This window comes from Vidua chalybeata, chromosome 3 (genome assembly GCF_026979565.1).
Source record: "Vidua chalybeata isolate OUT-0048 chromosome 3, bVidCha1 merged haplotype, whole genome shotgun sequence".
Classification (NCBI taxonomy): domain Eukaryota; kingdom Metazoa; phylum Chordata; class Aves; order Passeriformes; family Viduidae; genus Vidua; species Vidua chalybeata.
The window spans coordinates 113,231,094-113,256,408 of NC_071532.1; the positions used below are offsets into that span (position 1 = coordinate 113,231,094).

The window sequence follows — 25,315 nt, forward strand, 5'->3', positions numbered from 1 at the left end:
ATACAGAATACAGAATATTTACAGAATCCCAGGATACAGAACATTCACAGAATCCCACAATATCATACAGAATATTTACAGAATCCCAGAATATCATACAGAACATTCACAGAATCCCAGGATATAGAATACAGAACAATTACAGAATCCCAGGATACAGAACATTTACAGAATCTCAGGATACAGAATATTTACAGAATCCCAGAATATAGAATATTCACAGAATCCCAGGATACAGAATACAGAACATTTACAGAATCCCAGAATATCATACAAAATATTCACAGAATCCCAGGATATCATACAGAATATTCACAGAATCCCAGAATATAGAATATTTACAGAATCCCAGAATATAGCATACAGAACATTTACAGAACCCCAAAATATCTCATACAGAATATTTACAGAATCCCAGGATACAGAATACAGAACAATTACAGAATCCCAGGATACCATACAGAACATTTGCAGAATCCCAGAATATAGAATACAAAATATTCACAGAATCCCAGAATACAGAATATTTCCAGAATCCAGAATATAGAATATTTCCAGAACATCAGAATATAGAGTATTTCCAGAATCCAGAAATCTGGGATTTCTGTGGGATTTCTATAGGATTTCTGTGGGATTCCTGTGGGGTTTCTGTGGGATTTCTATAGGATTTCTGTGGGATTTCTATGGGGTTTATGTGGGATTTCTGTGGGGTTTCTGTGGGGTTCTGTGGGATTTCTATAGGATTTCTGTGGGATTCCTGTGGGATTTCTATAGGATTTCTGTGGGATTTCTATAGGATTTCTGTGGGGTTTCTATAGGATTTCTGTGGGATTTCTGTGGGGTTTCTATAGGATTTCTGTGGGGTTTCTGTGGGGTTCCTGTGGGATTTCTATAGGATTTCTGTGGGATTTCTATAGGATTTCTGTGGGGTTTCTATAGGATTTCTGTGGGGTTTCTGTGGGGTTTCTATAGGATTTCTGTGGGGTTCCTGTGGGGTTTCACAGCAGGGCAGGGCAGTCCCAGCTCTGTGTCCAGCCTGCCCTGTTCTGCAGGATGTGGTTCCACGAGAGCCTCCAGCCAGGAGCAGATGGGGCTGTGTCCCCTGTCCCTCAGTGTCCCCTGTCCCTCAGTGTCCCCTGTCCCTGAATGCCCATTCCCTCAGTGTCCCTCAGTGTCCCCTGTCCCTGAGTGTCCCCTGACCCTCAGTGTCCCCTGTCCCTCAGTGTCCCCTGTCCCTCAGTGTCCCCTGTCCCTGAATGCCCATCCCCTCAGTGTCCCTCGTGTCCCCTGTCCCTGAATGCCCATCCCCTCAGTGTCCCTCGTGTCCCCTGTCCCTGAATGCCCATCCCCTCAGTGTCCCCTGTCCCTCGGTGTCCCCTGTCCCTCAGTGTCCCTGTCCCTCAGTGACCATTCCCCTCAGTGTCCCCCATCCCTGAATGCCCATTCCCTCAGTGTCCCTCAGTGTCCCCTGTCCCTCGGTGTCCCCTGTCCCTCAGTGTCCCTGTCCCTCAGTGACCATTCCCCTCAGTGTCCCCCATCCCTGAATGCCCATTCCCTCAGTGTCCCTCAGTGTCCCCTGTCCCTCGGTGTCCCCTGACCCTCAGTGTCCCTGTCCCTCAGTGACCATTCCCCTCAGTGTCCCCTGTCCCTGAATGCCCATTCCCTCAGTGTCCCTCAGTGTCCCCTGTCCCTGAATGCCCATCCCCTCAGTGTCCCCTGTCCCTGAATGCCCATCCCCTCAGTGTCCCCTGTCCCTCGGTGTCCCCTGTCCCTCGGTGTCCCCTGTCCCTCAGTGTCCCTATCCCTGAATGCCCATCCCCTCAGTGTCCCTCGTGTCCCCTGTCCCTCAGTGTCCCCCATCCCTGAATGCCCATCCCCTCAGTGTCCCTCGTGTCCCCTGGCTGTCCCCCTGCCCTGCCCGGGCCGTGGGTGCCTCCGTGTCCCCTCAGGGCTGGCTCGGGGACCGTGCTGGCGCAGACCTCTCCTTTCCGCTCTCAGTCCCAGCCCTTTTCATTCCCTCCCAGGCTGCTGCTGCTGCTGCCAGGGGGGCACAGCCTGTCCCAGCCCTGTCCTGAGGTCCCTGCACCCCCAGGGGGGTCGGTGTCCCCTCAGTGTCACCGTCACCAAGGCAGGTGGCCCCAGAGCAGGTGGAGAAGCCTGCCCTGGCCAGGCCTTTCCAGCAGGGCTGGCCTGGAGCCCCGTGGGACAGTGGCAGTGTCCCTGCCAGGGCAGGGGTGGCACTGGCTGGGCTTTGGGGGTCCCTTTGCACCCAAACCGGGCTGGGATTCCTGGTTCTGTGCCCGTGCCAGCCCTGTGCAGCCCCCAGGCGTGGCCAGCAGAGCTCAGGGCGTGGGGCACAGCGTGGCCAGAAGGGGCCACATCCCCCAGGACGGTGGGATTGTGTGGGAGCCCCTCTCCTGCTGCTGGGGAACCCTCTGCAGCCTGTCCCTGCACCCTCCTCCCGCCCCAGCTCTGCGTCTGTTCTTCCCCTTTGCTCCCCATCCTGTTCCTGACACCTGGGGCTGCTCACCTGGAGAGGAGAAGGATCCAGGCAGAGCTCAGAGCCCCTGGCAGGGCCTGAAGGGCTCCAGGAGAGCTGCAGAGGGACTGGGGACAAGGCCTGGAGGGACAGGAGCCAGGGAATGGCTCCCAGTGCCAGAGGGCAGGGCTGGATGGGAGATTGGGAATTGGGAATTGTTCCCTGGCAGGGTGGGCAGGCCCTGGCACAGGGTGCCCAGAGCAGCTGTGGCTGCCCCTGGATCCCTGGCAGTGCCCAAGGACAGGCTGGAACAGGGATTTGGAGCAGCCTGGGACAGGGGATGAACTCGAGCTCCTCTTCCTCATCACCTGTCAAACACTTCCACAAGCGAACCCAAGGGGATCGTTCGTTCCTTTGTGAGTCCCGGGTCGTTTTCAGGAAAGGCAGGAACTGTCCAGAGCTGTTTTGTGTCTCCCTGTTTGAAGGAGAGGTGGCAGCTCCAGGAGCTGGGAGATGAGCCGGGACACAGCAGAGAAAGGGGGGATGGATGGAGAGACCCCTCAGGAGGGCAGGGGAAGGCTCGTGCAGACCCAGCTGCAGACCTCGGGCTCAGGGGCGGGGTGGGGATGGGCTGTGGGATGTTTTTAGCAGAACTGGGGCAGTAAATCAGTGTGAAGGTGTCCGTGCAGCTCCCCAGGCCCGCTCTGCTCTGATTTCTGTGCTCTCCCTGGCGTGGCTGCCCCTTCTCCAGCTTCTGCCTTTGCTCCCTGCGCTCGGTGTCCCCCGGGATTTCATCCAGCCAGGCCTCTCAGTGTCATTTATGGCCATCCCAGCCCCATCTGTGCTCCTTGGCCCAGCCCAGACCTCACCTGGCCAGCTCCAGGGCCTGGAGGAGTTCGACTTGTTAGATCTGGTGTTACTAAGAAATTAAACCTGCATTTTTAAATCACCACCAGGCTCACAGCAGAGACTGGCTGTGTGAATAAGGGAAACACAAACCCTCGAAACTGGGCTTGCAGGAATGCAAATTGTCTCCTGAGGTGGGGCTGTGGGCTGGGAATGGCTTTTGTGGTGCACAGGAACGGGTCTGGTTTGGTCTGCTGCTCTCTGTGGCGGTGCTGGATTTCCCTGGGCATTGTTTTCCCTTTCCCATGGAGCCCCTGGAAGCTCAGGGTGGCCCTGGGAGGCTCCGTGGCACTTTGCTCCTTCCCACACTGCTGCTTTCAGCAAACCCCACTCTGGGCTCTGCTCCTGGCCCTGTGGTTCCCTTCACCCGGGGTGGGGGGTGGAGGAGGGATCTCTGCACACCGGGGGGACAAAGCCCAGCAGGTCCCAAATCCATTAATTCCCAAACTCATCAGTTCCCAAAGCCAGCAGCTCCCAAAGCCAGCAGCTCCCAAATCCATTAATTCCCAAATCCATTAATTCCCAAACTCATCAGCTCCCAAACCCACCGGTTCCCAAATCCATCAGTTCCCAAACCCAGCAGCTCCCAAACTCATCAGTTCCCAGATCCATTAATTCCCAAACTCATCAGCTCTCAAACCCAGCAGCTCTCAAACCCAGCAGCTCCCAAACCCAGCAGCTCCCAAATCCATCGGTTCCCAAATCCCTCAGTTCTCAAACCCAGCAGCTCCCAAACCCAGCAGCTCCCAAACCCAGCAGCTCCCAAACCCAGCAGCTCCCAAATCCACCAGTTCCCAAATCCATCAATTCCCAAACCCAGCAGTTCCCAAATCCATCAGTTCCCAAAGCCAGCAGTTCCCAAACCCAGCAGCTCCCAAATCCATTAATTCCCAAACTCATCAGTTCCCAAACCCAGCAGTTCCCAAATCCATCAGATCCCAAAGCCAGCAGCTCCCAAACCCAGAAGCTCCCAAATCCATCAGTTCCCAAACCCAGCAGCTCCCAAACCCAGCAGCTCCCAAACCCAGAAGCTCCCAAATCCCTCAGTTCCCAAAGCCAGCAGCTCCCAAATCCATTAATTCCCAAACTCATCAGTTCCCAAACCCAAGCAGCTCCCAAATCCACCGGTTCCCAAATCCATGAGTTCCCAAACCCAGCAGCTGGATGCTGGATTTAAAAGGTGCTGACTTTAAAAGCTGCTGGATTTCAAAGCTGCTCCTCCAGGTGTCATTTCCTTGCCAGTTCCTGGTGGCATCAGGGAACACCAGTGGCTGGGACAGCTCCCAGCGCTGATGGCATCCACCAGCAGAGCCCAAAGCCACCCTTGGTGCCCCGTTCTGGAGTGACAGAGGAGTTCTTTGGGGGCAGCAGGAGCTGCCCCAGCGCTGCAGGCCCTGCTGTGCTGCCGGGCTGGCTGAATTCGGGGAGCTTTAACAGATTAATCACGGCGTTAATCACGGCGTTAATCACGGGCTGGCAGGGGTTAGCAGGAGGCTCCTGTCCTGTCAGACCTGAGCAGATCCAGGTGCTGCCTTTCCCTGCCCGCCCTGGCACCTCTGCTGGCACCTCTGCTTCTGCTGTCTCCACCCTCCCTGTCCCTCTGTGTCACCTCAGGGCTCTGTCCCTGCATCTGGTGATTACTGCAGCTGGGTTTTTGGCACCACTTCAGCCTGGAATCCTGGAACTGGGAGCAGCTCGTCCCGTGCCGTGGCAGGGACATTTCCCACTGTCCCAGGGTGCTCCCAGCCCCGTCCAGCCTGGCCACATGGGGCAGCTGGGGCTGTGTCACCCCTGGAGCTGAGGGGTGAAATGACCACCCTGTCCTGGTGTGGTGAGCCGGGTGTAAGCCAGGAGTAAGCCAGGAGTAAGCCAGGCTGACTTACAAAGTGCCACTGGCATTAAATCCATGTTGTTGAGTGGCAGAGGGTTCTGCCCAGGCCAGCAGGGTCCTCCCCCGTGGAAATCATCCTGAATTCCCAGACAAATTCCCGTTTCCTGCTCCATCCTTCCCCTGCTGACCTGGGGTAACCAGCGGGGTTCACTCACAAGTGCCTCCGACACAAATTAAACCTGGGCCTCAAGCAAATGTTCTCCTGCCCCCCCGCCGGAGCCTGTGAGTGCTGAGGAAAAGCTGCTGGGAAGGGGCTCTGGGGAGAGGTCCCTGCTCTGGAAGGGAATTGTGAGGATGATTTCCAGGGGTTCTTCCCTCTGCCCTCACTGTCCCTCTGCCCTGCACACCCCCCTGGCCCTGGGCTGGCTCTGCCTTGGTTTTGGGGTGTCCTGGCAGCCCTGGCCTCACTCTGTGTGGGTTTTCAGTGCCCTGGGCTCACTCTGGGTTGTTTTGCAGTGCCCTGGGCTGGCTCTGATCAGGTTTTGCAGTACCCTGGCCTCACTCTGGGTGGTTTTGCTGTGCCCTGGCTCACTCTGGGTGGTTTTTCAATGCCCTGGGCTCACTCTGGGTGGTTTTTCAATGCCCTGGGCTCACTCTGGGTGGTTTTTCAATGCCCTGGGCTCACTCTGGGTGGTTTTTCAATGCCCTGGGCTCACTCTGGGTTGTTTTGCAGTGTCCTGGGCTCACTCTGGGTTGTTTTGCAGTGCCCTGGGCTGGCTCTGATCAGGTTTTGCAGTGCCCTGGGCTCACTCTGGGTTGTTTTGCAGTGCCCTGGGCTGGCTCTGATCAGGTTTTGCAGTGCCCTGGACAGCTCTGTGCTCACTCTGTGTGGTTTTGCTGTGCCCTGGGCTCACTCTGGTCAGGTTTTGCAGTGCCCTGGGCTCACTCTGGGTGGTTTTGCTGTGCTCTGGGCTCACTCTGGGTTGTTTTGCAGTGCCCTGGACAGCCCTGGGCTCACTCTGGGTTGTTTTTCAGTGCCCTGGGCTGGCTCTGGTCAGGTTTTGCAGTGCCCTGGGCTCACTCTGGGTTGTTTTTCAGTGCCCTGGGCTCACTCTGGGTTGTTTTGCAGTGCTCTGGGCTCACTCTCGGTTGTTTTGCAGTGCCCTGGGCTCACTCTCGGTTGTTTTGCAGTGCCCTGGGCTCACTCTGGGTTGTTTTTCAGTGCCCTGGGCTCACTCTCGGTTGTTTTGCAGTGCCCTGGGCTCACTCTGGGTTGTTTTGCAGTGCCCTGGGCTGGCTCTGGTCAGGTTTTGCAGTGCCCTGGGCTCACTCTGGGTTGTTTTGCAGTGCCCTGGGCTCACTCTGGGTTGTTTTGCAGTGCTCTGGGCTCACTCTGGGTTGTTTTGCAGTGCCCTGGACAGCCCTGGCCGGCTGGACGAGGAGCACCGGCTCATCGCCCGCTACGCCGCGCGCCTGGCCGCCGAGGCTGGCAATGCTGTGAGTGACCCCGTCCTGCCACGGGCACCGGGGGGCTGGGGGGCACCTCGGGGGGCTGGGGGGCACCTCGGGGGGGCTGGGCTCCCAAACCTGCCCGAAATCTCCAGTTTCTGTGCGCGTGCAGCTGGGACTGAGGTCGGGGAGCGGGGGAACGAGGAGGTCGGTGCTGCTCGGGCTGCAGAGAGAGAAACTTTTCCTTTGCTGCTGCTGCCTGAGGAAAACAAACCCTGGCCGGGTGCTGGGGGTGGATTTACCCCGGGGAAGCAGCCTGAGAGGGGGCGAGGTGGGTTTGTGTTTGCAGCTTCTCGTAGGGGGGGGGATAAAGGAAACACAAACGCGTTTCCAGCTGGTAAAAATCAGCGCTGCTCTGGCAGAAAGCAGCTGCAGGAGCACAGTCAGAGTTCAGGGACGTTCCAGGGAATATTTGCAGCCTAGCTGCAGGGTGGGATCCCTGTCTTGGCTGGTGCACCCACGGGGAAGGAGAGCAGAGTTTGCAGGGGCATGTCCCACGTTCCTGAATGTGAAAAACACCACTCGCTTGGTTTTTTAAAATCTAAAAAGTTTATTGGTAATGAAATAGTTATTAAGAAATAGTAATAGAATTAGAGTAATAAAAATGTGGACAATGAGGATTAGGACAATTACAAGACAATAAAAAGCAAAGAATTACAGACATCTGGATGTTTTTGGGCTCTGAGCTGCCAAAAACACACCTTGTGAACAAAGGAACAACCCTTAAAAGCAACAGCCTGTTGCATATTCATACATCTCATACATGGCGCAGAAATCCCTTGCAAATTCAGAATTTTTCTGGTTTTTGTCAACTTCTTCCCCTTAATCCTGGTGGTTCCATAAAAGCAGAGAGAAGGTGGGAGGATGTTTGTCTTTGCTGATAAGGAGGCTGTAACTCTTTAAGTGTCCCGTCGCTGTTATCTCTGTGCAAAGAGTTTCTTGATTATCTCATCCTTTTCTTGAGCATAGCAGAGTTTCTATTTTAACATCGTGTTGTAACCTAAACCTGTATTTACCACACCGCTCAAGAGAATTAACGCAGCACAACTTTCTGACACCACACGTGTAACGTCCACTGTAACATCTGCCAAAAGCCAATCCCCAAAAGTGCATTTTTCACCCTGAATTTCCCTCGGGGCCAGGATCCCAGCCTGGGCAGAGGGATCTGGGCAGGTCTCTGTGAAACCCTGCAGACAAACTGCTGTGCTGGGACATTTTAAACTGCCAGCCCCCGCTCCCCCTGCCCGCCCTGGGACCCTCCCACAGTCAGTGCTGGGAAAAACGCCAATCACTTGGTTTTTAAAAGTTTTAAAGTTTAATAATAACAATAAAATGGTTATAAAAATAGTAACACAATTAGTGACATAAAAATTTAGAGTTAGGACAATTACAAGGCAATAAAAAGCAAAGAATTCCGGATGCTCTCGGGCACTCAAGCCACGACAAGCATGCCTTGTGAACAAAGGAATCACCTTAATAGCCTGTTTGCATATGCAAAACACCTCATGAATATGCATATGTTTTATTTAAAACAAGAAATTAATCTGGTACTTGTTAAAAAGTTTCTGTTAATCTCCAGGCGCCTCCGGGTCTAAGTCAGGCTTGAAGAAGTTCGTTTCTGTTGATAAGGAAAGGCATAAATTCCTCTTCTCTGGAAAATTTCGGGGTTTCTGTAATTGTTATCCTTGTGTGAAGAATTCCTTGATTATCTTCTCCTTTCCTAAAAAAAAGTCTCACACACATAGTTTCTATTTTAACTACTAATGCTTAATTTTGATTACCAAACTACATTTACTATATTATTGAAATGTCAATGCAGCATAACTTTCAGCATAATGCATATGGTAAATATCTGCATAGAGCCGTATCATATCCATTTGTCACACTGCACTCACCAGGGACGTTGAAATATTCTAGAAAAAACCACCACCAACTCACACCTACAGCCCAACAAACCAAACCTACACCACAACATTTCCAACACCAAAAAAAAACCAATAAGAAACTAAATAAACCAAACTACAGCAACAGCAAAAATTTTTTTTTTCTAAGTTTATCTCTCTTTTAAAACAACAAAAAGCTTTATTATTTAATATTCTTTAAGTTTTCTTATTTAATAAACAGTTTTTTCCACTTTTCTCCAAAAAAAAAATTCCCAAACCAGTTAAAAAAAAAACCCAAAAAACAATTAAACCTACTTCCTAAAAAAAAAAAAAACCTTTAAAAATTCTCTCCCAAATTTACCCTAAACCAAAACACACCTCAGCCCTTGGGTGCCCATGGCAGGGCTGGAGGTGGAGACGTTGGAGTTTGCTGAGGCTGCTCAAGGATCGGGAGAAATTCCTGGAGTTTGCTGAGGCTGCTCAGGGATCGAGGGAAATTCCTGGAGTTTGCTGAGGCTGCTCAGGGATCGAGGGAAATTCCTCTAGTTTGCTGAGGCTGCTCAAGGGCTGAGGGAAATTCCTGGAGTTTGCTGAGGCTGCTCAAGGATCGAGGGAAATTCCTCTAGTTTGCTGAGGCTGCTCAAGGGCTGAGGGAAATTCCTGGAGTTTGCTGAGGCTGCTCAAGGATCGAGGGAAATTCCTGGAGTTTGCTGAGGCTGCTCAAGGATCGAGGGAAATTCCTGGAGTTTGCTGAGGCTGCTCAGGGGCTGAGGGAAATTCCTGGAGTTTGCTGAGGCTGCTCAGGGGCTGAGGGAAATTCCTGCTCTCTTTTCCTAACCGCGGGTGCCCGGGCAGTGCCAGGGGCGGCTGGAGGAAGGGAAGGGGAGCCCCGGGGGGTTCTGTGCAGCCAGGCTGATAGCCACAAGGGCGTTTGCACATTTCAGGGACACCTCACACCTCAGCCAGTGCCACCCTGCCATGGCAGGGACACCTGCCCCTGTCCCTGGCTGCTCCCAGCCCCATCCAGCCTGGCCTGGGCACTGCCAGGGTGGGCACTGCCAGGGGTATTTGGAACTGAACATCCTGGCAGCTTCAGGTGTTGGTGCAGAATCCACAGCCAGGACATTTTCTTCACGGCTCATTCAGCCTCGGGGAGACTCTGGGGCGATGTTTTCTGGGCACTCAGGGGTGGTGGCTGCGCTTCCCACAGAGCAGCTGTGGATGCCCTGGATCCCTGGCAGGCTGGGCACCAGGGCTGGGAGCAGCTGGGACAGTGGCAGTGTCCCTGCCGCGGCTGGGGTGGCACTGGGTGGGCTCTGGGGTCTCTCCCGACCCAAAGCAGTTGGATGCCGTGACCCCAAGGTGCTGCTGGCTGGGATGGCTCCGGGCTGGGCTTCTGATTCTCAGCGGAGAAATCCTGTGGGGAGCAGATCCGGGGGATTAAAGGGGGAAAACGGAGCTCTGGGGAGATCCTGGAGCCACTTGCAGGCCCTGAAGGGGCTCCAGGAGAGCTGCAGAGGGATTTGGGACAGGAGATGGAGGGACAGGAGTCAGGAGATGGCTCCCAGTGCCAGAGGGCAGGGCTGGATGGGAGATTGGGAATTGGGAATTGTTCCCTGTGAGGGTGGGGAAGGGCTGGGATGGAATTCCCAGAGCAGCTGTGGCTGCCCCTGGATCCCTGGCAGTGCCCAAGGCCAGGCTGGACCCTGGGACACCCTGGGACAGTGGCAGTGTCCCTGCCATGGCAGGGTGGGATGAGATGAAGGCTGAGCTGTCCCTCAGCGTTTCAGCAGAATTCCTGGGTGGCTCTGTGCCCAGGAGGAGCCACGGCTGCTGGGGGCTCTGGGGCTGGGCTTTGTGCTCCAAAGGGCTTCAACAACCACAAAAAGCACAGCCAAATGGAATTGGTGCCCTGGAGGGTGGGCAGAGAGCTCAGCCCTGGCACGGTGACAGCAGAGCACCCTGGGCTGTGCCAGGGCTGGGAGCCCAGGCTGGGAGCTGTGGAGCTGGCAGCCAGCCCTGCCTGCAGGGAGGGACTGCTGGGACTGTGGGACTGGTGGGATTGGTGGGACTGGTGGGGCTGGTGGGATTGGTGGGATTGGTGGGACTGGTGGGACTGGTGGGACTGTGGGGCTGGTGGGATTGGTGGGACTGGTGGGACTGTGGGGCTGGTGGGATTGGTGGGACTGGTGGGATTGGTGGGACTGGTGGGACTGTGGGGCTGGTGGGATTGGTGGGACTGGTGGGACTGCTGGGACTGCTGGGACTGTGGGACTGTGGGATTGCTGGGACTGGTGGGATTGGTGAGACTGGTGGGACTGGTGGGATTGGTGGGATTGGTGGGACTGCTGGGACTGGTGGGGCTGGTGGGACTGGTGGGATTGGTGGGACTGGTGGGATTGGTGGGACTGGTGGGACTGGTGGGACTGGTGGGACTGGTGGGATTGGTGGGACTGGTGGGAATGGTGGGACTGGTGGGACTGGTGGGACTGCTGGGACTGGTGGGACTGCTGGGACTGCTGGGACTGGTGGGATTGGTGGGACTGGTGGGATTGGTGGGACTGGTGGCACTGTGGGGCTGGTGGGATTGGTGGGACTGTGGGGCTGGTGGGATTGGTGGGACTGTGGGATTGGTGGGACTGGTGGGACTGGTGCCATTGTGTCATTGGTGTCATTGAGCAATTTGTGGGATTTATGTGGTTTTTTGTGTTTTCTGTGTTTTCTATGGTTTGTGTGATTTCTGTGATTGTGTGATTTGTGTTTTCTGTGATTTGTGTGATTTCTGTAATTTCTGTGCTTTCTGTGATTTCTGTAATTTCTGTGTTTTCCGTGATGGTGTGATTGTGTGTTTTCTGTGATTTCTGTGATTGTGTGATTGTGTGTTTTCTTTTCTGTGATTTCTGTGGTTGTGTATTTTCTGTGTTTTCTGTGATTGCTGTGGTTTTGTATTTTCTGTGATTTCTGTGATTGGTGTTGTTTCTGTGATTGTGTGATTTCTGTGATTTCTGTGATTCTGTGATTTCTGTGATCGTATTTTCTGTGTTTTCTGTGTAATTTCTGTGTGATTTCTGTGATTTCCGTGATCGTATTTTCTGTAATTTCTGTGTTTTCTGTTCTTTCTGTGTAATTTCTGTATTTTCTGTGATTTTTGTGATTTCTGTGATTGGTGTGATTCTGTGATTTCTGTGATTGGTGAGATTGTGTGTTTTGTGTGATTTCTGTGATTGGTATGATTCTGTGATTTCTGTGTGGTTCCTGTGCTTGTATTTCCTGTGTTTTCTGTATTTTCTGTAATTTCTGTGTTTTCTGCGATTGTGTTTTCTGTGATTTGTCTGATTTCTGTGTGATTTCTGTGATTGTGTTTTCTGTGATTTCCGTGTGATTCCTGTGCTTGTATTTCCTGAGTTTTCTGCGATTGTAATTTCTGTGTTTTCTGTGATTTGCGTGATTTCTGTGATTGGTGAGATTGTGTGTTTTGTGTGATTCTGTGATTGGTGAGATTGTGTGTTTTGTGTGATTCTGTGATTTCTGTGATTTCTGTGATTTCTGTGATTGTGTTTTCTGTGTTTTCTGTGATTTGCGTGATTTCTGTGATTGGTGAGATTGTGTGTTTTCTGTGATTTCTGTGATTTCCGTGTGATTCCTGTGCTTGTATTTCCTGAGTTTTCTGTGATTGTGTTTTCTGTGATTTCTGTGATTTCTGTGATTGGTGAGATTGTGTGTTTTGTGTGATTCTGTGATTTGTGTGATTCCTGTGATTGGTGTGATTCTGTGATTTCTGTGATTTCTGTGATTGTGTTTTCTGTGATTTCTGTGATTGGTGTGATTCTGTGATTTCTGTGATTTCTGTGATTGTGTTTTCTGTGATTTCTGTGATTGGTGTGATTCTGTGATTTCTGTGATTTCTGTGATTGTGTTTTCTGTGATTTCTGTGATTGGTGTGATTCTGTGATTTCTGTGATTTCTGTGATTGTGTTTTCTGTGATTTCTGTTATTTCCGTGATTTCTGTGATTGGTGAGATTGTGTGTTTTGTGTGATTCTGTGATTTGTGTGATTTCTGTGATTGGTGTGTTTTGTGTGATTTCTGTGATTGGTGTGATTCTGTGATTTCTGTGATTTCTGTGATTGTGTTTTCTGTGATTCCTGTGATTTGTGTGATTCCTGTGATTGGTGTGATTCTGTGATTTCTGTGATTCTGTGATTTCTGTGATTTCTGTGATTGTGTTTTCTGTGATTTCTGTGATTTGCGTGATTCCTGTGATTGCATTTTCTGCCATTTTCTGCAATTTTCTGCGGTTTTCAGCGTTTCCTGTGACCCCTGTGCTTCCCGCGCTTGTATTTTCTGTCATTTCTGGCTTTTCCTGTTCTCTCTGTGATTCCTGCGCCTCCTCTCTCCCCAGCCCCGCCCGCCTGCAGACCTGGCTTTCAGCTTCGATGCCAACAAGCAGCAGAGGCAGCTGATAGCAGAGCTGGAGAACAAGAACAGGTACGAGACCTGACCGAATTGCATCTCCCGGGGTGCAGTTGCCTCGTTGACTGATTAGTTACTCATTACCATTCGTTAATTAGCCGTGGGGAGGGGCTGCCCTGCCCCTGCTCCCCAGGGAGGGCTGGATCTTCTCTCGTCTTCTTAAAATCATCTTCCCCAGCGCTGAGCGCATCCGGCAAAGCTCAGAGCTGGGATGTGATCCCAGAGATCCCCGAAAGCCCCAAATCCCCAAAACCCCCAAATCCCCGAAACCCCCAAATCCCTGAAATACCCAGAACCCTGAAACCCCCAAATCCCCGAAAGCCCTAAAACCCTGAAATCCCTGAAACCTCCAAATCCCCAAAACCCCAAAATCCCTAAAACCCTGAAATCCCCAAAACCCCCAAATCCCCAAAACCCCTAAAACCCTGAAATCCCCGAAACCTCCAAATCTCTGAAACACCCAAAACCCTGAAACCCCCAAATCCTCAAAACCCCCAAAACCCCCAAATCCCTGAAATGCCCAAAACCCTGAAACCCCCAAATCCCTGGAACACCCAAATCCCCAAAAGCCCCAAATCCCTGAAACCTCCAAAACCCCCAAATCCCCGAAACCCCCAAATCCCCAAAACTGCCAAATCCCCAGTCCTGGGCTGATCCCCCAGCAGGGGAGGGGGGATTGTGCCCCTGTGCCCAGGTGAGAACCCACCTGCAGAGCTGCCCCAGCCCTGGGAATTCCAACAGCACAAGGACCTGGAGCTGCTGGAGAGAGCCCAGAGGAGACCACGGAGCTGCTCCAGGGCTGGAGCCAGGCTGGGAGAGCTGGGGCTGCTCACCTGGAGAGGAGAAGGATCCAGGCAGAGCTCAGAGCCCCTTGCAGGGCCTGAAGGGGCTCCAGGAGAGCTGCAGAGGGACTGGGGACAAGGAATGGAGGGACAGGAGCCAGGGAATGGCTCCCAGTGCCAGAGGGCAGGGCTGGATGGGAGATTGGGAATTGGGAATTGTTCCCTGTGAGGGTGGGCAGGCCCTGGCACAGGGTGCCCAGAGCAGCTGTGGCTGCCCTGGATCCCTGGCAGTGCCCAAGGCCGGGTTGGACACTGGGGCTGGGAGCACCTGGGACAGTGGCAGGTGTCAGGGGGCACTGGATGGGCTCTGAGGTCCCTTCCAAAGCCAACCAGAGGATTTTTGTTGTTCCAGAGGGTCCCCTGTGGAGCCCTCCAGGCTCTCCTGGTGCTCCTGGTGTCCCCGTGCCCATCCCCGTCCCCAGGCACCCTCAGCAGTGGGAAAAGCTGCTCTGGGGCACCTTGGGAGCAGTTCCTGGAGAGCAGGAACAGCTCAGCCCTGGCACTGCTGCAGCCTCAGTGCCATAGCAGGAGCCCTTGCAGGAGTTTGGAATGGTTCCTGCAGATCCTGGATAGGGGAGATCTCACCCAGAGCTGCTGGGAGCCCTGGCCAGCAGAGCAGCTCAGCAGCTCTGCCAGCGAGGAGAGCTGCAGGTGCCTCTCTCCTCCTGGAAGGGCTGCAGCCCTGCTGCAGGGCATCCCCTGGCACTGCCCCTGCTGCTGCCCGGCCCCTTTCCCCCAGGAGGCTTTGGTTCTGTGCCCATGAGCTGCTCCTGCAGCCCCCAGGGCTGGAACTGCAACCCCTGGAGCACCCCTGAGCCTGCTCTGTGCCAGGGGCTGCAGAGGCACTGCAGGGAGTGACTGCAGCCCTGGGAAGTGAGGAACCTCCCGGGTCCTGCAGGGCACTGCCCAGGCCCCTGTCCTGTCCTGTCCTGTCCTGGGGCTGTGCCCATGTCCCTGTCCTGGGGCAGTGCCCTCATCCCTGTCCTGCCTGGGGCTGTGCCCATGTCCCTGTCCTGTCCTTGGCAGTGCCCATATCCCTGTCCTGGGGCTGTGCCCACATCCCTGTCCTGGGGCTGTGCCCACATCCCTGTCCTGGGGCTGTGCCCACATGCCTGTCCTGTCCTGGGGCAGTGCCCACATCCCTGTCCTTGGCAGTGCCCACATCCCTGTCCTGGGGCTGTGCCCATGTCCCTGTCCTGTCCTTGGCAGTGCCCATATCCCTGTCCTGGAGCTGTGCCCACATCCCTGTCCTGGGGCTGTGCCCACATCCCTGTCCTGGAGCTGTGCCCACATCCCTGTCCTGTCCTTGGCAGTGCCCACATCCCTGTCCTGGGGCTGTGCCCATTCCCTGTCCTGTCCTTGGCAGTGCCCACATCCCTGTCCTGGGGCTGTGCCCACGTCCGTGTCCTGACTGAGGCTGTTCCCACATCCCTGTCCTGTTCTTGGCAGTGCCCACATCCCTGTCCTGCCTGGGGCAGTGCCCACATGCCTGTCCTGCCTGGGGCAGTGCCAGGGCTCCCCACGGAGCAGAGCCCTGCTGTGGGGCTGGCACTGCCAGGAGCAGCTCCAGGGCTGCAGGAGCGTTCGGGAGCAGAGCGGGCACCGGTGTGAGCCCACCTGCCCTCTCCCGTGGAAACGTGCAAGTTCAGTGAGGGACAGCAGGGACAAGGAGCACAGGGCAAGGTGACCAGTGCCAGCCGGGGGTTGGCACACGTCCCCAGCCGGGCAGGGCTGCTGAGGGAGCCTCTCCAGCTGTTTTATTTCCTCACCATCGCTCCCACTCCATGGTTATGGCAATGGGGAGATGCCAGCAGCTCACAGCCCCGGCAGCAGACACGGAGCTCAGTGCTACACTTTATGTAGGAATGCTCCCCTTGCTGATGGAGTAAACAAGTTACCCTTTGTCTCCTTAAAAAGGACAAAAGCCCACAAGTTTCTCTCCTCAATTTGGTCAAAACACACCTCATAGGACCTTGGGGACTTCACCTCAAACTTAAGGACAGCCAATTAGACAAGAGCCAAAAAGTCCCGCCTAAGCAACAAGAACAAAATAAGTAAATCACAATAAGAGAACAAGAGAAGTAAATCACTTTTGTGAGGTGTTTAGCAGGAGCAAGAACCTCTTGCCCTGGCTCGGTTTTTCTCTGTAAAGAGCTTTTTTATTTTGCCTTTTATCAAAACTTCTTTGTTTCCAACACTGTCACAGCAGCCATCCTGCTACTTTTACGCCACCTGAGGTAGCTGAGCTATCAAGGGTGTGATGCTTGTCTGTGAGAGCTTACAAGACCTGGCTCGAACAGATAAAACAGATTTATTTTAAAGTTTTTTGACCAGTCACACCAAGCAAAAGCACACTGGCACTCGTTCTATGCAACCACTGTAAGCACACGTCCCTCTGGTTAAAAGAGTGCTCGCTTATTTCCAATGCAACACCTGCCTGTGAGCCCTAAAACACAACGCACGGAGCGCGTCCAGAGGAGGCAGCGAGGCTGGAGAGGGGCTGGGAACACAAACCCGAGGCTGGAGAGGGGCTGGGAACACAAACCCGAGGCTGGAGAGGGGCTGGGAACACAAACCCGAGGCTGGAGAGGGGCTGGGAACTCAAACCCGAGGCTGGAGAGGGGCTGGGAACACAAACCCGAGGCTGGAGAGGGGCTGGGAACACAAACCCTGTGAGGAACGTTTGAAGGAGCTGGGGTTGTTTAGCCTGGAGAAGAGGAGGCCCAGAGGTGACCTCGTTGCTCTCCACAACTCCCTGAAGGGAGGTGCAGACAGGTGGGGTCGGTCTCTTCCACCAGGCAGCACTGACAGAACAAGAGGACACAGCCTCAAGCTGTGTCAGGGAAGGTACAGGTTGGATATTAGGAAAAAAAAATTTCACTGAAAGAATAATAAAGCACTGGAATTGTCTTCCCAGGGAGGTGGTGGAGTCACCATCTCTGGATGTGTTCAGAAAAAGGCTGGACGTGGCACTTGGTGCTGTAGTCTGGTTGAGGTGTCAGGGCACGGGTTGGGCTTGATGATCTTGGAGGTCTCTGCCAACCTCATTATTCTGTGATCCTGTGAGTCTGTGATTCTGTGTGATCCTGTGATTGTGTGATTGATTCTGTGATTCTGTGATTGTGTGATCCTGTGTGATTCTGTGATTGTGTGATCCTGTGTGATTCTGTGATTCTGTGATCCTGTGTGATTCTGTGATTCTGTGATCCTGTGTGATCCTGGGATTCTGTGATCCTGTGTGATTGTGTGATCCTGTGATTGTGTGATTGATTCTGTGATCCTGTGATCCCGTGTGCTTCTCTGATCCCATGTGATTCTCTGATCCTGTGTGATTCTCTGATCCCGTGTGATCCTGTGATCCTATGTGGTTCTCTGATCCTGTGATCCCGTGTGTTTCTCTGATCCTGTGTGATCCCGTGATCCCATGTGGTTCTCTGATCCCGCATGATCCTGTGATCCCGTGTGATCCCGTGATCCCGTGTGGTTCTCTGATCCCGTGTGGTTCTCTGATCCCGTGTGATCCCGTGTGGTTCTCTGATCCCGTGTGGTTCTCTAATTCCGTGTGATCCCGTGTGGTTCTCTGATCCCGTGTGATCCCGTGTGGTTCTCTGATCCCGTGTGGCTCTCTGATCCCGTGTGATCCCGTGATCCTGTGTGGTTCTCTGATCCCGTGTGGCTCTCTGATCCTGTGTGATCCCGTGATCCCGTGTGGTTCTCTGATCCCGTGTGGCTCTCTGATCCCGTGTGATCCCGTGTGGTTCTCTGATCCCGTGTGATCCCGTGTGGTTCTCTGATCCCGTGTGGTTCTCTGATCCCGTGATCCCGTGTGGTTCTCTGATCCCGTGTGGTTCTCTGATCCCGTGTGATCCCGTGTGGTTCTCTGATCCCGTGTGATCCCGTGTGGTTCTCTGATCCCGTCTCTCTCCAACGCTGCCCTGCCAGGGAGATCCTGCAGGAGATCCAGCGGCTGCGCCTGGAGCACGAGCAAGCCTCGCAGCCCACGCCCGAGAAGGCGCAGCAGAACCCGACCCTGCTGGCCGAGCTCCGCCTGCTCCGGTAATGGCAACCTGCCTGCTGGCCTGGGCTACCGGGCTACCGGGATGGGCTACTGGCCTGGGCTACCGGCCTGGGCTACCGGCCTGGGCTACCGGGCTGGGCTACCGGCCTGGGCTACCGGGCTGGGCTACCGGGCTACCGGGGTGGGCTACCGGGCTGGGCTACCGGGCTACCGGGGTGGGCTACCGGGCTGGGCTACCGGGCTATCAGCCTGGGCTACTGACCTGGGCTACCGGGCTGGGCTACCGGGCTGGGATACCGGGCTACCGGGCTGGGCTACCGGGCTGCCAGCCTGGGCTACCGGACTGCTGGGCTGGGTTACTGGGCTGGGCTGCCGGGCTGGGCTACCAGGCTGCAGGGCTGGGCCAGCAGGCTGCAGGGCTGGGCTACCAGGCTGCAGGGCTGGGCTACCGGGCTGCTGGGGTGGGCTACCGGGCTGCTGGGGTGGGCTACCAGGCTGTAGGGCTGGACCACCAGGCTGTAGGGCTGGGCTACCAGGCTGCGGGGCTGGGCTACCAGGCTGCGGGGCCGGGCCAGCGGGAGCCAGGAGCACAGATTCCCGGGATCTCCAGGCAGAATCCCCGAATGCTCTCCCGTTCCCCGGGGCTCCTGTGTGCAGCTCCTTCCCGAGAGGCCGTTTGCACCTTGAAGGAGCTCCTTGGGGTTCTCTGTTTCTTTGGGGTGTGTGGATTCCCTAGCTGCGGTTTTTGGGGTTTTTTTAATCATTCCTGTCAGTTCTGGCCCTGGCCCCCACTCCCGAGGCAGCGGCTGTTGCTGTTTGCAGGGGGTGTTGTTTTCCCGGGTGTCCATGTTTGCAGGGGGTGCTGTTTTCCCAGGTGTTGATGTTTGCAGGGGGTGTTGTTTTCCCGTGTGTTGATGTTTGCAGGGGGTGTTGTTTTCCCGGCTGTCGATGTTTGCAGGGGGTGTTGTTTTCCCGGCTGTTGATGTTTGCAGGGGGTGTTGTTTTCCCGGCTGTTGATGTTTGCAGGGGGTGTTGTTTTCCCGGCTGTTGATGTTTGCAGGGGGTGTTGTTTTCCCGGCTGTTGATGTTTGCGGGGGGTGTTGTTTTCCCGTGTGTTGATGTTTGCAGGGGTGTTGTTTTCCCAGGTGTTGATGTTTGCAGGGGGTGTTATTTTCCCGTGTGTCGATGTTTGCAGGGGGTGTTGTTTTCCCGGCTGTTGATGTTTGCAGGGGGTGTTGTTTTCCTGGGTGTTGATGTTTGCAGGGGGTGTTGTTTTCCCCTGTGTCGATGTTTGCAGGGGTGTTGTTTTCCCGTGTGTTGATGTTTGCAGGGGGTGTTGTTTTCCCGGCTGTTGATGTTTGCAGGGGGTGTTGTTTTCCCGGCTGTTGATGTTTGCAGGGGGTGTTGTTTTCCCCTGTGTTGATGTTTGCAGGGGGTGTTGTTTTCCCCTGTGTTGATGTTTGCAGGGGGTGTTGTTTTCCCGTGTGTTGATGTTTGCAGGGGGTGTTGTTTTCCCGGGTGTCGATGTTTGCAGGGGTGTTGTTTTCCCGGCTGTTGATGTTTGCAGGGGTGTTGTTTTCCCGGGTGTTGATGTTTGCAGGGGGTGTTGTTTTCCCGGGTGTCGATGTTTGCAGGGGTGTTGTTTTCCCGGCTGTTGATGTTTGCAGGGGGTGTTGTTTTCCCGGCTGTTGATGTTTGCAGGGGGTGTTGTTTTCCCGGCTGTTGATGTTTGCAGGGGTGTTGTTTTCCCGGGTGTTGATGTTTGCAGGGGGTGTTGTTTTCCCGGCTGTTGATGTTTGCAGGGGGTGTTGTTTTCCCGGGTGTTGATGTTTGCAGGGGTGTTGTTTTCCCCTGTGTCGATGTTTGCAGGGGGTGTTGTTTTCCCGGCTGTTGATGTTTGCAGGGGGTGTTGTTTTCCCCTGTGTTGATGTTTGCAGGGGGTGCTGTTTTCCCGGGTGTTGATGTTTGCAGGGGGTGTTGTTTTCCCGGCTGTTGATGTTTGCAGGGGGTGTTGTTTTCCCGGCTGTTGATGTTTGCAGGGGGTGTTGTTTTCCCGGGTGTTGATGTTTGCAGGGGGTGTTGTTTTCCCCTGTGTCGATGTTTGCAGGGGGTGTTGTTTTCCCGGGTGTTGATGTTTGCAGGGGTGTTGTTTTCCCCTGTGTTGATGTTTGCAGGGGGTGTTGTTTTCCCGTGTGTTGATGTTTGCAGGGGGTGTTGTTTTCCCCTGTGTCGATGTTTGCAGGGGGTGTTGTTTTCCCGGCTGTTGATGTTTGCAGGGGGTGTTGTTTTCCCGGGTGTTGATGTTTGCAGGGGGTGTTGTTTTCCCCTGTGTTGATGTTTGCAGGGGGTGTTGTTTTCCGGCTGTTGATGTTTGCAGGGGTGTTGTTTTCCCCTGTGTTGATGTTTGCAGGGGGTGCTGTTTTCCCGGGTGTTGATGTTTGCAGGGGGTGTTGTTTTCCCGGCTGTTGATGTTTGCAGGGGGTGTTGTTTTCCCGGCTGTTGATGTTTGCAGGGGGTGTTGTTTTCCCGGGTGTTGATGTTTGCAGGGGGTGTTGTTTTCCCCTGTGTCGATGTTTGCAGGGGGTGTTGTTTTCCCGGGTTTCGATTTTGCAGGGGGTGTTGTTTTCCCCTGTGTCGATGTTTGCAGGGGGTGTTGTTTTCCCGTGTGTCGATGTTTGCAGGGGGTATTGTTTTCCCGTGTGTTGATGTTTGCAGGGGGTGTTGTTTTCCCCTGTGTCGATGTTTGCAGGGGGTGTTGTTTTCCCCTGTGTCGATGTTTGCAGGGGGTGTTGTTTTCCCGTGTGTTGATGTTTGCAGGGGGTGTTGTTTTCCCGGGTGTTGATGTTTGCAGGGGGTTGTGTTTTCCCAGGTGTTGATGTTTGCAGGGGGTGTTGTTTTCCCAGCTGTTGATGTTTGCAGGGGGTGTTGTTTTCCCCTGTGTCTATGTTTGCAGGGGGTGTTGTTTTCCCGGGTGTTTTTTGGGTGTTTTCTCACCCCCACGGCTGATTTAACACAGGTGGATTTAGATTTGCCATTTCCCTAAGCGTGATTCACCACAGAAACGAAAACGAGCCCTTTGTAACAAACACTTTAACACCACAAATATAACAGCAGTTTAACAGCACGCATAAAAAATTTACTGTAATGGCTGCGAAAAAACACTCTTCTAATCTTTTAAAATTATAATCTATTATATTCTATATAGATAGAATATATATATATAGAATATATATAGAATATTCTATATAGAATATATTCTATAAATTCTGTATATATATATGTGATATATATTATACATATATATAATGTCTGCGAAAAGCCACTATTCTAATCTATTAGAATTATAATAGATTATATTCTATATATATAGAATATATATATGGAATATATATAGAATATTCTATATAGAATATATTCTATATATTCTCTATATATATGTGATATATATATTATACATATATATAATGTCTGCAAAAAGCCACTATTCTAATTTATTATAATTATAATAAATTATACTCTATATATTATATATATAGAATAATATATAGAATATATATTATAATCTTATATATAATATATTAAATATATTTTTGTATATATTATATATAATAATTATATATTCTATTCTATTCTATTCTATAACGTATATGATATTTATATATATATACTTTATATATATATATATACTTTATATATATATAATTATTTATATATATATATATATAATTTTATAATATTCTAATCTGTCTCTATGACACTGCAGGTGCTTTCCCACCTCAGGGATTCTGAGGTTCACTGCCCTGGTGCCACACCAAGCACCAGCCCTGTCCCCCCAAACCCTCCATCCTTCAGGAATCCGGGATGGGATGGGATGGGATGGGATGGGATGGGATGGGATGGATGGGATGGGATGGGATGGGATGGGATGGGGTGGGATGGGATGGCATGGGATGGAGATGGAATGGGGATGGGGATCGGATGGGATGGGATGGGGCTGTCTGTAAGCACCAGCTGATCTCAGCTCTGCCCAGAGTTCAGGGCAAGGACAGCCCATGGAAAATCGTGTCCCAGCCCATGGAAGATCGTGTCCCAGCCCATGGAAAATCATTTCCCAGCCCATGGAAAATCGTGTCCCAGCCCATGGAAAATCGTGTCCCAGCCCATGGAAGATCGTGTCCCAGCCCATGGAAAATCATTTCCCAGCCCATGGAAAATCGTGTCCCACCCCATGGAAAATCGTGTCCCAGCCCATGGAAGATCGTGTCCCTCTGCAGGCAGCCCGTGGGATGCGTCAGCTCCCGCTCTGCTGGCAGGTGTCACCTTGGAGTCCCTCCCTGTGCTGGCACATCCTGCCTGGCACTGCGGCTGTGCCCGGCCCCTGCCAGCGCCACGGGAACCTGGGACCTCACAGGCTTTGGGACCCCAAACCCAGCCAGTGCCACCCCTGCCATGGCAGGGACACTGCCACTGTCCCAGGGTGTCCCAGAGCCCAGCCAGTGCCACCCCTGCCATGGCAGGGACACTGCCACTGTCCCAGGGTGTCCCAGTGTCCAACCCGGCCTTGGGCACTGCCAGGGATGCAGGGGCAGCCACAGCTGCTCTGGGCACCCTGTGCCAGGGCCTGCCCACCCTCCCAGGGAACAATTCCCAATTCCCAATCTCCCATCCAGCCCTGCCCTCTGGCACTGGGAGCCATTCCTTGTATCCAGTTCCTGGTAAAAATTCCCACTTCAGCTTCCTTGCAGGCCCCTCCAGATCCTCAGTTTAAGAACCACAGTCTTCAACACAGAGAAGCACCCAGAGTGGTTCCTATTTGTTAATATTTGTTAATATTTGTTAATATTTGTTAATATCCCAGAGTTTTCTGTCCTTTAGGGAACAAATCCTGCTGAAATGCCCAGGCTGGATTAGGCAGCGTGCCAGTGGCACACGCAGGGTGGTTCACATTTGCTAATATTTGTTAATATTTGTTAATATCCCAGAGTTTTCTGTCCTTTAGGGAACAAATCCTGCTGAAATGCCCAGGCTGGATTAGGCAGCGTGCCAGTGGCAGCACGTGGGGTGGTTCACATTTGTTCCTATTTGTTAATATTTGTTAGTATCCCAGAGTTTTCTGTCCTTTAAGGAACAAATCCTGCTGAAATGCCCAGGCTGGATTAGGCAGCGTGCCAGTGGCACCCGCAGGGCACTCAGGGGTTCAGAGGTGATGCTCTAAGGTGGCGCTGGGACGTGCTGGTGTCCAGCAGAGGCAGGAATGGCCAAGCCTTGCAGCCTGAGGGATTTTTCCTCCCCGCAGGGCTGGGCCGTGCGGGGCACCCTTTCAGCTGCTCCTGCCTCACTCACTCCTTTCCTTTTTTAAAGCCCAGCCTGGCAGGCGCAGCTCCCGGAACAGCTGAGGCAGCTTTGTGCAGCGCAGGGAGGGGAAGGGAAGGGAAGGGAAGGGAAGGGAAGGGAAGGGAAGGGAAGGGAAGGAAGGGAAGGGAAGGGAAGGGAAGGGAAGGGAAGGAAGGGAAGGGAAGGGAAGGGAAGGGAAGGGAAGGGAAGGGAAGGGAAGGGAAGGGAAGGGAAGGGAAGGGAAGGGAAGGGAAGGGAAGGGAAGGGAAGGGAAGGGAAGGGAAGGGAAGGGAAGGGAAGGGAAGGGAAGGTCGCTGCTGCTCTGCTGCTGCTGCAGGGGACGTGTCCCGGCCGCTGGGTCACTCCGGAGCCTCCCCCCGCGCCCGCAGCCTTCCGTCCCCTCGCATTTCCCTCTCCCTGCTCCCAGAGCTCCTCCTGCTCTGCCTGAGCTCCGCAGGACGCCGGGCTCTGATGCTCAGAGACACAAAAAGTGGATTTTTTTTTGTTTTCCCCCCCAAGTGCTGGGCAGGGCTTTCCTGTGCCGGGGCTGTGGGGGCAGCAGGGCATTGTCCCCCGCAGGTTCGTGGTGCTGAGCTTCCCTCCGGGTGTTCAGACCGGGAGAAGGACGGTGATGGGACCCAGGGTCGCTTTCACAATTCCCTGAGACGCCCTGAGTTCATTTCTCCTCTCTCTCCCGTGTCCCTGGCACAGGCAGAGGAAGGATGAGCTGGAGCAGAGGATGTCAGCCCTGCAGGAGAGCAGAAGAGAGCTGATGGTGCAGCTGGAGGGGCTGATGAAGCTGCTCAAAGTAAGGAACCTCCCGCAGAACATCCCTCCCTCCCTGCCCCGGGTGCTCTGGGACCCCTGCTTTGCTGTCACTCCCTCAAATCCCTTCCTGAGGAGCAGCAGGAGATTGCCAAGAGCCATTCCCATCCCAGGGGGGTGCAGGGGCTCAGTGCTTCCCCGGGTTTGTGTGGGTAAAACACCCAGAACCCGACACCTGGAGTGCTTTGAAGGAGCTTGGTTTGGCACCTGGGGCTCAGCACTCCCCCTGTCACCGGGAAATAAACGGGGAGCAGGGCAGGGGGTGGCTGCCAGGGCAAGGAGCTGCCCTGCCCAGCCGGGCACACCTGGGGCAGAGCTGTCCTGCCCAGCCTGGCACACCTGGGCAGAGCTGCCCTGCCCAGCCTGGCACACCTGGGGCAGAGCTGCCCTGCCCAGCCTGGCACACCTGGGGCAGAGCTGCCCTGCCCAGCCTGGCACACCTGGGCAGAGCTGCCCTGGCACACCTGGGGCAGAGCTGTCCCTGCCCAGCCTGGCACACCTGGGGCAGAGCTGTCCCTGCTCAGCCCTGGCACACCTGGGGCAGAGCTGCCCTGGCACACCTGGGGCAGAGCTGCCCTGCCCAGCCTGGCACACCTGGGGCAGAGCTGCCCTGGCACACCTGGGGCAGAGCTGCCCTGCCCAGCCTGGCACACCTGGGGCAGAGCTGTCCCTGCTCAGCCCTGGTACACCTGGGGCCGAGCTGCCCTGCACAGCCTGGCACACCTGGGGCAGAGCTGTTCCCTGCACAGCCTGGCACACCTGGGCTCTGGCTGAGCTCAGGGGCTATCCCTGCCCAGCCTGGCACACCTGGGCAGAGCTGCCCTGGCACACCTGGGCTCTGGCTGAGCTCAGGGGCTATCCCTGCCCAGCCTGGCACACCTGGGCAGAGCTGCCCTGGCACACCTGGGCTCTGGCTGAGGCTCCTGGTGCTATCCCTGCCCAGCCTGGCACACGTGGGCAGAGCTGCCCTGGCACAGGTGGGCAGAGCTGCCCTGGCACACCTGGGCTCTGGCTGAGCCCAGGAGCTGGCCCAGCTCCAGGAGTCGCTGTTTGGCTCCTCGGGAGGTCCCCGCTGTGTCCCGGAGTCCCCAGGCTGGGCTGGCACGGGGCACTGCAGGGCAGCTCTGCCACAGCCGGGCTGGGCTCGGCTCCAAAGCTCAGGGGAGGCTGGGACAGAGCCTGGGGCACAGCCTGGGCACAGCCTGGGCACAGCCTG

The 25,315-nt window shown here is 54.3% G+C and overlaps 1 protein-coding gene across 10 annotated transcripts in view; it reads left to right on the top strand.

Moving 5' to 3' along the window:
* The window catches only part of DTNB (dystrobrevin beta), a 177,978-nt gene that overhangs the window by 79,105 nt on the left and 73,558 nt on the right, over positions 1 to 25,315 (top strand). For 8 of the 10 annotated variants that reach the window (XM_053937410.1, XM_053937413.1, XM_053937415.1 and 5 more), the window contains 4 exons: positions 6,626 to 6,713; positions 13,010 to 13,095; positions 17,865 to 17,978; positions 23,986 to 24,082. In XM_053937410.1, coding sequence (XP_053793385.1) covers positions 6,626 to 6,713; positions 13,010 to 13,095; positions 17,865 to 17,978; positions 23,986 to 24,082 — 385 coding nt within the window. Of the gene's footprint in view, positions 1 to 6,075; positions 6,089 to 6,625; positions 6,714 to 13,009; positions 13,096 to 17,864; positions 17,979 to 23,985; positions 24,083 to 25,315 lie in introns of those variants that run through there. The other 2 variants (XR_008429778.1, XR_008429779.1) reach the window with 2 other exon arrangements.